Source organism: Coregonus lavaretus (assembly GCF_964263955.1).
Source record: "Coregonus lavaretus genome assembly, chromosome: 2".
Classification (NCBI taxonomy): domain Eukaryota; kingdom Metazoa; phylum Chordata; class Actinopteri; order Salmoniformes; family Salmonidae; genus Coregonus; species Coregonus lavaretus.
Window position 1 is genome coordinate 11,493,644 of NC_139989.1, and position 12,321 is coordinate 11,505,964.

General features: G+C 39.8%; 2 protein-coding genes and 1 long non-coding RNA gene across 3 annotated transcripts in view; 1 reads left to right on the forward strand and 2 right to left on the reverse strand.

Annotated features, from left to right (window-relative positions):
* LOC311100984 (serine/threonine-protein kinase 17A-like) overlaps positions 1–1,765 on the reverse strand; it is a 28,789-nt gene extending 27,024 nt beyond the window's left edge. The window contains exon 1 of the mRNA XM_084141988.1: positions 1,302–1,765. Coding sequence (XP_083998114.1) covers positions 1,302–1,480 — 179 coding nt within the window. The 5' untranslated portion in view covers positions 1,481–1,765. The remainder of the gene's footprint in view (positions 1–1,301) is intronic.
* A 792-nt stretch (positions 1,766–2,557) lies between these two features.
* On the forward strand, positions 2,558–6,471 carry LOC311146900. Its single transcript, XR_014614726.1, has 4 exons — positions 2,558–2,847; positions 5,331–5,441; positions 5,649–5,754; positions 5,906–6,471. It is a non-coding gene; the product is annotated as an uncharacterized lncRNA (long non-coding RNA).
* Positions 6,472–10,318: 3,847 nt separating this feature from the next.
* LOC311150305 (E3 ubiquitin-protein ligase HECW1-like) overlaps positions 10,319–12,321 on the reverse strand; it is a gene marked incomplete at both ends in the record, with an annotated part of 68,814 nt that continues 66,811 nt past the window's right edge. The window contains one exon of the mRNA XM_084187708.1: positions 10,319–10,430. Within this exon, the coding sequence (XP_084043834.1) occupies positions 10,319–10,430 (112 nt within the window). The remainder of the gene's footprint in view (positions 10,431–12,321) is intronic.

The window sequence follows — 12,321 nt, forward strand, 5'->3', positions numbered from 1 at the left end:
CAGAAACCATCTGCTTCAGTGATGCTCTTATTTTAAGATTTAGCAGACATCACAAGGAGTGGCCGCCCACATTGCAGTTCAAACACTCAGCAAAGATATGACTTGAGCAGTGGTGGAAAAGTACCACATTATCATACTTGAGTAAAAGTAAAGATACCTTAGAAAATGACTCAAGTAAAAGTGAAATACACCCAGTAAAATACTACTTGAGTAAAAGTCTAAAAGTATTTGGTTTTAAATATACTTAAGTATCAAAACTAAATGTAATTGCTAAAATATACTTAAGTATCAAAAGTAAATGTATAAATAATTTCAAATTCCTTATATTAAGCAAACCAGACGGCACCATTTTCTTGTTTTTTAAAAATTTACAGATAGCCAGGGGCACACTCCAACACACATACAATTTAAAACAAAGCATGTGTGTTTAGTGAGTTCACCAGATCAGAGGCAGTCAGGATGACCAGGGATACGTGCGTGAATTTGACAATTTTCCTGTCTTGCTAAGCATTCAAAATGTAACGAGTACTTTTGGGTGTCAGGGAAAATGTATGGAGTAAAAAGTACATTATTTTCTTTAGGAACGTAGTGAAGCAAAGTACAGATACCCAAAAAACCAACTTAAGTAATACTTTGAAGTATTTTTACTTAAGTACTTTACACCACTTGACTTGAGTGACCTTGCTGTGGAGATAATGCAAGCCCACTGCTATAGCCTGCCATGCATACTTCAGCATTCTCAAACCAAACAACAACAAACAATGGAAGCATGATTTGGGATCTGGGACCCTGTATTCATGGTTGAACATTGGAGTGCACCAATCATTGTTTGGTTCCAATCAAGTGCACTGCGACATTGATGCAAATCCTTTCAATGGATTCCCCAATTTACATTGATGTGCACAATCCAAAATACATGTTGCAACTTTTAACTGCTGGACAACATCCCATAATGTTTCATTAAATATTAAAACAATTAATGGTCATCTTGTGGTGCAGACAAATACCTACATTATGACAGCAGGGATGGCAAATGGCACTACCAAAGGCCAAAACCGTGATATTTGAAAACGAATTATTAAAGAAATGGGAACATTATCCTGCATTATATTTTCTATATTATCACAAGTATGGAAACAGACAGTCACAGTCTGTATGGTATGGAAACAGACAGTTACAGTAAGCAAATAGGTTATTCAGGCTGACAGACAAACTCACAGACAGACAACTTGACAAGCTGGATGGATAGATGCTCAGCACCAGATGGCACTACCCCTGTAATTATTAAACACTTATAGTACCTGCCAAGTTCTTTACCCGGAATGATGGTGTAGTGGTCAGTGAATAGTTCATTCTTGATAGGAGTTTTGATTTCGGAGAGTAGCCCACATCGGTTCTGGTTTGGTTCTGCTGCCTGACCATAGTGACAACGCGTACGGCTTCTTGTCTCGCTGGTCCGGGGACTATATTCAGGAATCATCGCGTCGATTCGGTCAGGACTGAAGGTTTTACAGCTTGCTATCTCCTGTCACTTTCAAACAAACCTAACAGCTAAAGCAACCAAACTTCCCTAGCTAATAGATGGCTAGTAAACGCTGCTTAGGAGTGATAAAATAAGACCGCATGCCTCACGGATATTATAGATGAGAGAACTTTCATGTTCAATTAAATTATGTCGAAGGGCGCAACACTGTATCAATATTTTGAACCGCACTAAATGTTTGTAACTGGGCGATCTGCTCTAACTTCGCTCGCTCATCAGTATGAACAACGGATGAATGCAAGTCTACCAGTCAGATACTTTGCTCTCTGTCACCGTGGCAACACTCTTGATTGACAAGTAATTTGACCAAATAGGGTGGCGCATGCTACTTTACTACAGGCAGGGGGAAGGCTCTCCACATAAATTAGATCAGCCTACAGTGGGCACAGTGCCAAGAGTCTTATTCAATTAACTTCAATTTGCTATAAATATCCTAACTAATCGGACACTGCACTACTGTTAGCTCAATGAGAGAGGGAGAATTCCCAGGAAGATAACTAATATGATCAATTGATTGTCACTACACATTTCCCTTCTCTAACCTGTATCAGTTTTCATAGTATTTTGTCATAGTAAAATCTGGGCACATTAACCAGTGAGAGTCATTAGAATAATATAATAGAATAGAGTATAATAGAAAGGAATACTTTATTGTTCATCTTGTGATGGGAACAAATGTGATGCTCCCCCCACCCTCCCAGACCCTACAGAAACACACCCACCACAACACATTTAAAACAGTAGATTATATGTTGTCTTTTTGTCTATTTTAACTAAAGGCTTGCACCTGAGTGAGTGGGTTCGCATAGCAGAACATGTATTTTGTAGAATCTGCAGTGTATATTGGAGTGCAGAGAATCAAATTCTCCCTCTTCTGGTGAAAGACAGTAGTGCAGTAGTGCACGTTGTAGTAGTAGTAGTGCACTTATGCTGCAGTGTGCTATTGTTGGTGAGTGGTATGGAGTAACACAGTATGGGTCATAATACCCATAAAACCTTGCGGTCAAACACGTAAACGGTTCCAATCGTTTTTTCACCATTAATGTTTCCCATAGGGGATTTTAGACAGACTTCAAATAAGGGCTGTGTTTCGTGTAGGCTTACCCTGGCGTGACGTTTTGATAACCATGTAAATCTCTCTCGGACAAGGTGACTTTTATCAATATATTCACCTGTATTTACCCCCCAAAATGAAATGCTAATTAGCTGCTAATGTGGCAATGACACAACTACAAAGGCCTGTCTCAAGCTTCACATCACTCACCAGGGCCATGATGAGACGAGACTGTCGAATCGAGGCAAAGGTAAGGATCACTGGATTAACTAATGTTAGCTAAATTTAGTAATAAATAAATTGGCAAACATTTTTATTTACTGTACATAATACCTGTTATCTAGCTAGCTAGCTCATGGTTAGCTAGCTAGTTTGCAACATTAGCCTGACTACATGGCTACATTAGCTGTCTATTTGTCTAGCCATTTAAATGCATGAGAGGTTTATAAGTTTAGCTTTCTTTGGCTTTTATAAACCAACAGTCTAGCTTGCTAGTTAACTAGCTAGCTAACTTAGATTGTGAAGTTAGACGTTCTTGATAAGGTTTCTTTGTGTCTGTGGGTGAAGAACCTACTTCAAGTAATGCAATGTAAGTAGCCTACTACTTGACTTGTAGCTACCTAGCTAGATGTATTATTTTGGTCTGGCTTTTTGAGAGGCTTCAGAGATGGACCGATTAGCATCATTTAGATGGTATTTAAGCAATAAGGCCCAAGGGGGTGTGGTATATGGCCAATATACCATGGCTAAGGGCTGTTATTAAGCGTGACGCAACGCAATATACGACAAACACCCGAGGTGCCTTATTGCTATTATAAACTGGTTACCAACGTAATTAGAGCAGAAAATATAAATGTTTTTTCATACCTGTGGTATACCACAGCTTTCAGCCAATCAGAATTCAGGGCTCGAACCACCCAGTTTATAATGATATACAGTGCATTCGGAAAGTATTCAGACCCCTTGACTTTTTCCACATTTTGTTACGTTACAGGCTTATTCAAAAATGAATTAAATTGCTTTTTTCCTCATCAATCTACGCACAATACCCCATAATGACTAAGTAAAAACAGGTTTTTAGAAATGTTTGCAGATGTATTAAAAATAAAATATGGAAATATGACATTTACATAAGTATTTAGACCCTTTACTCAGTACTTTGTTGAAGCACCTTTGTCAGCGATTACAGCCTTGCGTCTTCTTGGGTATGACGCTACAAGCTTGGCACACCTGTATTTGTGATGGGAACAAATGTTGGGAGAGTTTCTCCCATTCTTCTCTGCAGATCCTCTCAAGCTCTGTCAGGTTGGATGGGGAGCGTTGCTAAACAGCTATTTTCAGGTCTCTCCAGAGATGTTCAAGTCTGGGCTCTGGCTGGGCCACTCAAGGACATTCAGAGACTTGTCTCGAAGCCACTCCTGCGTTGTCTTGACTGTGTGCTTAGGGTCAATGTCCTGTTGGAAGGTGAACCTTCGCCCCAGTCTGAGGTCCTGAGCGCTCTGGAGCAGGTTTTCATCAAGGTACTCTCTGCGCAGTTCATCTTTCCCTCGATTCTGACTAGTCTCCCAGTCCCTGCCACTGAAAAACATCCCCACAGCATGATGCTGCCACCACCATGCTTCACCATAGGGATGGTGCCATGTTTCCTCCAGACGTGACGCTTGGCATTCAGGCCATAGAGTTAAATCTTGGTTCCATCAGACCAGAGAATCTTGTTTCTCATGGTCTGAGAGTCCTTTAGGTGCCTTTTGGCAAACTCCAAGCGGGCTGTCCTGTGCCTTTTACTGAGGAGTGGCTTCCGTCTGGCCACTCTACCATAAAGGCCTGATTGGTGGAGTGCTGCAGAGATGGTTGTCCTTCTGGAAGTTTCACCCATCTCCACAGAGGAACTCTGGAGCTCTGTCAGAGTGACCATTGGGTTCTTGGTCACCTCCCTGACCAAGGCCCTTCTCCCCCGATTGCTCAGTTTGGCCGGGCGGCCAGCTCTAGGAAGAGTCTTTGTGGTTCCAAACTTATTCAGTTTAAGAATGATGGAGGCCACTGTGTTCTTGGGAACCTTCAATGCTGCAGAAATGTTTTGATACCCTTCCCCAGATCTGTGTCTTGGAGCTCTACAGACAATTCCTTCGACCTCATGGCTTGGTTTTTGCTCTGACATGCACTGTCAACTGTGGGACCTTATATAGACAGGTGTGTGCCTTTCCAAATCATGTCTAATCAATTGAATTTGCATACATTACATTACATTTTAGCAGACGCTCTTATCCAGAGCGACTTACAGTTAGTGAGTGCATACATTTTTTTCCATTTTTATTTTTTTCATACTGGTCCCCCGTGGGAAACGAACCCACAACCCTGGCGTTGCAAACGCCATGCTCTACCAACTGAGCTACACGGGACTACCACAAGTGGACTCCAATTAAGTTGTAGAAACATCTCAAGGATGATCAATGGAAACAGGATGCACCTGAGCTCAATTTCGAGTCTCATAGCAAAGGGTCTGAATACTTATGTAAATACTTTTTTTTTGGGGGGGGGGGTTTGCAAACATTTCTAAAAACCTGTTTTCACTTTGTCATTATGCGGGTATTGTGTGTAGATTGATGATGATTTGTTTATTTAATCCATTTTAGAATAAGGCTGTAACGTAACAAAATATGGAAAAAGTCAAGGGGTCTGAATACTTTCTGAATTAACTGTATATATAACGCATGCTCCACTCTCAAATTGAAGTTGAACTTGTTGACTGATGCCAAGGCGGCGGCTGCTAAGAAGACTGAAGCCAAGGCGGACCAGAAGACTGCAGCCAAGGCAGCACTGGTCCACACCTGCTCTGTCTGTCGGGTGAGTAGTATTGGTTGGTACTGTATGTGCCTTTAGGTTCCTCTTCATGTGTAGGCTATTGTACTGGCCTGTGTGGTACTGTCTTTTATATGTGTAGTAGTGTGTTGCATCGTATTGCTTAGTTTATCATTTGTGTCAACTTTGAATTCAATCTAAGCCACAGATTGTTAACATCCACCATTTTGCACTTGACCTTTATTGACGCAGACCTGAAGACATTCAAGTAGCACTTTGAGAGCAAGCATCCCAAGTCTCCAATGGTCCCAATACTGGTTGAAGTGATCACACACACTAAAATGGATCTACAGCTGGGGTAAGATTCTTCCATCATTCACACACAGTAGACCATGTAAACCACCATATTGTCAACAAAATGCTGTCCTCAATGATTAAGTTGTATTGTGTATGTCTCAATTTGTGAAAATGCTGTGATTACTCATCATCTTTAATGTTGTGATTCATAGAAACACGATGACCAAGATTTGAATGCTGCAACTGAGACGGAATGACGTCAAGGGACACTGAGTATGACTGGACATGGGCCAGATATTTGTGACAACGACCTAAAAGGGATGCAGAAGCACACCAGCACCCCATTTTATGTTTATTCCATGGCCCATCATCCCTCTAGCTACCCCTTATTCCACACTATGAATTAATAACATCTAGACTCAGTAACAAGTTTAAAAGTGTTGTGGTGTACTGTTTATGCTACCTTTTTTTCACCTGTGTTAAGCTGTCCTGTTTATTCTGGGGTTCAGACTGAATGCAGTATTAAATGTGCAGAAGAATCTGTGCTCTCTCGGATAGTAACAATAGGTCATACTGTGCTCGTCGATGTCCCAGGTTTGTGGCATTGATTAATAAATCATTTAAGAAAATTATAAGGGATTAAATATAGACCTCCACCGGCTAAAGCTTCTTTGCAAAGAACTAGCCTAGTATTCATGGAACATTGTAAATATCTGACTGCTACTAGGATAGTATTCTGTACAAGACAAGACCAAATAAGCCAACAGATATTAGTAAAATAAAATATGGAACAGTAAATGAAAATGTTCAATGTATCTTTTGTTTTGGATCAAGGTAGCTAGCTAGCTCACAGCAAAGGTGTCAGCTAGAGATGACGTGCAGGGGCTTGCAGGGATTTGTAGTCTTGCATGTCTACTTTGATGCTAATTAGCCTTTTCGAATCAGAGTAAATAGAGGTGATGATATTAATAAAAGTCCCCTTGTCTGAGAGATTTATACGGTTATCAAAACGTCATGCCAGGGAAAGTCTACATGAAACACAGACCTTGTTTGAAGTGGTTCTAAAATCCCCTATGGGAAAAATTAATGGTGAAAAAAAGATTGGAACCATTTCCGTGTTTGACGGCTAGGTTTTATGGCTATTATGAAGCGTCCACTGTGGGACTCTATAGGTTAGGAGCCTAGTTATCAAGGTCTCAAACATTCATCTACCTTATCAGGCTCTTTAATCCTGAAGCTACTATGGTAACATTTGTACCACTGGCATTTTGGCTTTAGTGGCTCTGCCAGTATCCATCTATTTCACTACATTGAGGTCAAGCTTATATTCAAAGGGACTAGAGACAAAAGATGAATTAAAAAGTGATTGTTTATTGACATTCGTGTACAGTGATATGTGTACATGGAGCGAAAGCACAGCCTGAGAATTTAGTGACCTGTTATCAAACCAGATTTGATCATAAACACGTCTTTCAAAATGTCTCAATTCTGAAAGACAAAGTCCTACAGGACAAGGAAAGTTAGAAAGGAGAGAACAAAGGACCAATTACCGAAATAGGGAGCCTTTTATCAAGTCATATCAACAAGGTATAGATGCTAATCTATATCACAACTTTTCTGCCAGTTTTTGACTGATGATTGTAAGATCTACTGTTTTACCTTGCTGTTTCCAAGGGGATATAACATGAAAAATAAATAGGCAAATAAAAAAGTTGATTTAGAAAATCACAAAAATAAGGTACTCATAAACAAACTGTAGTATAGTTAGATTGAATTATCGGTGCATTATTTATTTGAAAGCTCTGATCAAGCTCTGATCTTAAATATTTGAATAGTTAATGCACTTAAACAATGTACATAGATCATTTAGAATAATTTAAGGGTAATATTGAATAATTTAAGAGCCATATTAATTTAATAAATATCCTCATATTATAGGATCGATCATACCAAGGGATGCCCAGGATATTCTATGGATAAAATTCTTCATAAAGCCAGTAAAAATAGACTACTGAATTAAATATTTCTTTTCAAATACAATGCTAGACAATTCAAACAAAATTACTTATTCTCTACATGACACATTGGTTATGTCCCAAATGGCAACCTAACCCCTATATAGTGCAGTACTTTTGAGAGGGCCCATGGGGCTCTGGTCAAAAGTAGTGCACTAGATTTACATTTTAGTCATTTAGCAGACGCACTACATAGGGAATAGGGTGCCATTTGGTATGCAGACATTCTGTGTCTTCGACCATTAAGGATGCAATTCCTACGTCAACATCTTGAACAAACCACCATTTTCACCTGTCAATACCAACATAGAAGATGGATAGATTGGGTTCCCACTAGATGGCCAAACTGCAAAATTGTCTATATCATAAAAATGTATGAAACAAAACATTTTAGGGTTAGGCATAAGGTTAGCAGTGTGGGTAAGGTTAGAGTCACGGTTAGGTTTAAAATCAGATTTTAAGAATATAAATTGTAGAACTAGACAGAACTGACTTTGCAACTTGGCCAGATAGTGACGGAATAGAGGGAGTATGAGAAAGAAGTGGTCAAGGTTCCATTTACAGTGCAAAGGGAAGGAAGACAACACCAATATTTCCCCACAAAATCAAAATGAACAAAGCCGTTTTGACATACAATTCAAAATCATGAAAAATAAAAAAGGTACTAAATGAAGGCATAAGTAACAAAAAACTATGTACACATTAAAAAAATAACATGTAAAAGTCCTGTTTTTGAAAGCATTTCAATTCCTATGCCATCATTATAAAAACACCTAAACAATACTGGACAATGTTAACCAAACAAAACATTCAACTTAGTTTTCCACCTTATGGTCCTAAAGAGAAACCATAATATTACATCACCCACTTTGACAATAAATAAAAAAATATGATAGAAAAACAACAGTACTTATGAAACAAATCTAACAAGAATCTTCTTTGTTCCCTGAACATTTCTTTTTTTTTGCAGTAGCCCTGGTTCTTTCCATACAAACATTATAGTCTGTTTAATCATAGTACAACAGCTGTAGCTTCAATCATGGTCAATCTACAGTATTTTACAGCATAACTAGGGGCCATTTAGGGCCGGTTTCCCTGACACAGATTAATCCTAGTCCAGGACTAAAAAGCACGGTCATTGGAGAATCTTCATTGAAATAGATTTTTAGTCGACAGTGGTATTCAATCTAATGACGCAACCCTAAAATCGGTCAATTTCGATTTTAACATAAACAAATAACCTTCAATTTCATCTCTTATCAAAATGAAAATAATCCAATAAACACATTTACTTCATAAAAGTTGATTTTTCAAATTATCTTTCTCAAAAAACATTTACATATTATTGTATGGGACAATATACAATCCCCCAAAAACACCACTGCAATTCCCCCCGACTTTGAATACCACTGGTATAGGACTATGCCTAATCTGTGTTTGGGAAAGTGCCCCTTAGTGTTCATAATTTCAATGAAAAATCAATAAATATAAAGGACGAGACCCCAAGAATAACTGTCAGCACTAGACCAGGACAGACAGGGATGTTCAACATGATGTTACACTCCATCAAAGTTGCACAGTGCCTCACCGAGTACAGAATTTACCTCTACGGTTGAGATCTCTCAGTCAGCGTTTGGGCTTAGATTGCAAAACCCATGGTCCGAATGACAAGGGTATTATTTATGATGTGAGCTCAATGACTCTGCAAGGCTGACAAGAGAGCTCTCAGAGCTTAGCCTTTCACATTCTAATCTTAGCCTTGTACTAGTTACATCATCATCACCTGGGTCACTACAGTTCCTCTCACTGTACTGTACAGGAACTGTGACTAGACACTAACAAGCCTCCTACTGCCATGATGCAGCAAAAACAATTGCACCACTGCATTGGAGTTTCCAATAGGATGTGTGATTCATTAACACATAGCTGGTGTCATTGAGGCAATAACTCACGGAGGCACGGTGTCTTTCTTGGGCGGGATATTCAGACAACTGTGTGCAGTATGTACACACAGGCTGGGGCATGGACTCAGAACAAACACACCTTTCACTACAGGAGTGAAGGAATTCCTAAAAAGCACCTGTTCATCCACTCTGAGGAAAACAGTGATGCCCTTATGATGAGAAAGCAATTGGTGAAACGTGCACAAAACATGTTTATTAAATGTAACAATGGAAAAAAACTAATATTTGGTTTTGTCACTGAATGGTCATCGGGAGTCAAGATGATTTCAGGAAATGCTCTGCGATGATTGATAGGACAAGATTAAGGTCTGGAGAGACTTACGATCTTTAGGGGGTCACCGCTGATGTTACTTCCTCTGATGATGTCAGAGGTGGCGGGCTGTGGGTAGCCGGTGGAGCAAGCCCCCCCCCCCCCCCTCTCCACACAGTATATTTATTCACAATGTCCCAGATGAGTGATGTAGTGCATGCAAGTTTTAATAAGTTTGATCCCTCTTTTTCAAACCCACTCCTCTGGTACGTATTGTAAGAAAACAACAACAGATAATACCATTTGTCCAGAGTTAATATTTGTACGTAAAAAGAAAATAGTTTGTTAGTAGGGTGCCAGAGGCAGTCAGTCAGTGGTCAGTGCTAGTGGTCAGTCTCACTCCAGGCCAAAGGTACTGGTCTCCTCCACAGCGATCAGCAGTTTCTCATACAGCATGGTGTAGGAGGGGTACGGGGGAAGGTCCAGGCGGTTGAAGCACGTGTGAGCCCTGAAAGAGAGGAGAGGAGCAGTACAGTATGTCAGGGACAATACTGTATCAGGCACCGTCAGGGAAAGTCTGAATAAGTCCCCAATATGAGAATTCGATTGGTCTATTAATAACGTCCAATATGATGTGTTTATACTGTAAGTCCAGGGTTAACTGTAAATCTGACTCATGGACATTGTTTATCTCTTCCACCAATAATGAGAAAGCCCTAGGTTGAAATGTTATTCGTTAGCCATGGCATTCCCATCTCCAACCTCAGCCTTATTTAGCTTCCTTACTGCTGACACTGTGCTTCCTACACAATGACAAACACTACCACTTTCTCTCCTCCACAGCGAAATGGGAGCCCTCTCCTTTCTGCTGACATAGTTAGCTTTAAATGAGTTCTTCTCTCGTTTGCCAAATAAATGTCCAATGCAGGTCTAACAAGGTGAAAGGTATACAGCAAATACTGTACAGGCGTCAAATATAGCACTGTTTGCAATGCAACCAATTCAGAGGGATCCTATGAAAATTGGAATATGAAAATAGAAGTAGGCCCAGGGGGTGCGTAAGGATTCAGTACTCATTTCAGCAAATTGAACTTCATATCATGTCTTGCACTAGTGAGTGACCATAATAACCTGTGTGTTCCAAACCCTGCAGCTCGCCTGGCTTTAGACACCAGCGACACATAGTGTTGTAGAAGCACTGTATACTGTGTGACCTGGGTGGTGTTCACTATAAGGCACACATAGCAAAACATTTAGCAATGGAAAATATCCACAAGGATTTGTCATCAGATAGTAGGCTACTTCCCTGTTTCACTCTGTTTGGTACCTACTGAACATGACCCAGCCACTTCTCCATCAACAACTATTTGCACACAAGCAAGCAACCGCACGCTAGTAGCGTTTATACGCTAGTAGAAAATATGCTAATGGTTTGACTTTTATGAACCTCTGCTACACCACGTACAATTTACTAATTTGTGTTGAAATGACAAATAATGTCATCTGCTTCCAATGCAATTGTTTAATAATCTAAAAGATTGTCTAAACCAAATGTTTTTCACCAAGTTTTAGAACAAGGTGGGGGTGTGACAAGTATTTTCGCTCCTGAGAAAACTGGTTATACCTCTCTGTAAAGCTATCTGGCACTATAAGAAGATTACAAAGTGGAACTCTAAATGTAATGGTTGAGTAAACACACCCGTGGCCGTTTCATTCATTCCCCATATGGGTAATATAAGCCTTGATACCACACTCAACCAGCTGACAGTATGGAGAATATATATAATAAAGAGAGGGAGAGGGAGAGAGATAGAGAGGTAGTTACATCCGTCACGTGTGTGAGAATAGAATGCTTGCACTATGCAAACTTTGGATTACATGACAATATCATGTGGTCTGAATGAGAGTGCCTCAGGTAAGGGAAGTAAAAACGGGTGAAAGGGATTACGCCTGAAATGGGCAAATGTTTTTGTTTGAGTGACCACCTAATTTCCAATGACAGCTGACTGACATACTGCATTTGTGTGGTGTTGATTTTGTACTTTGAGAATTGTCAATGGCAGATAAAATAGTATTAGTTTCAAAATAGATCATCTCAAAGCCAGTTTCTTTGTGACTTTTCTTTGTTTCTGGATGTTTTTGTGTCCAGGACAAAACAATTGCTGCTGTCTGGGGCCTCATGAACACACTAACAAAAAAAACATAAGCTGCCTTTCAGCCAGGTAAAAATGTGGACAAGGACAATAACGATATGGAATAAGAAAGTACTGTCCCAAAGTTGGGATTGCAGTCTGTTCTATGTTCTAACGGAGGTCATATTGGCTGCATTTACACAGGCAGACCAATTCCGATCTTTGTCCACTAATTGGTCTTTTGACCAATCAGATCTCATAATAGCC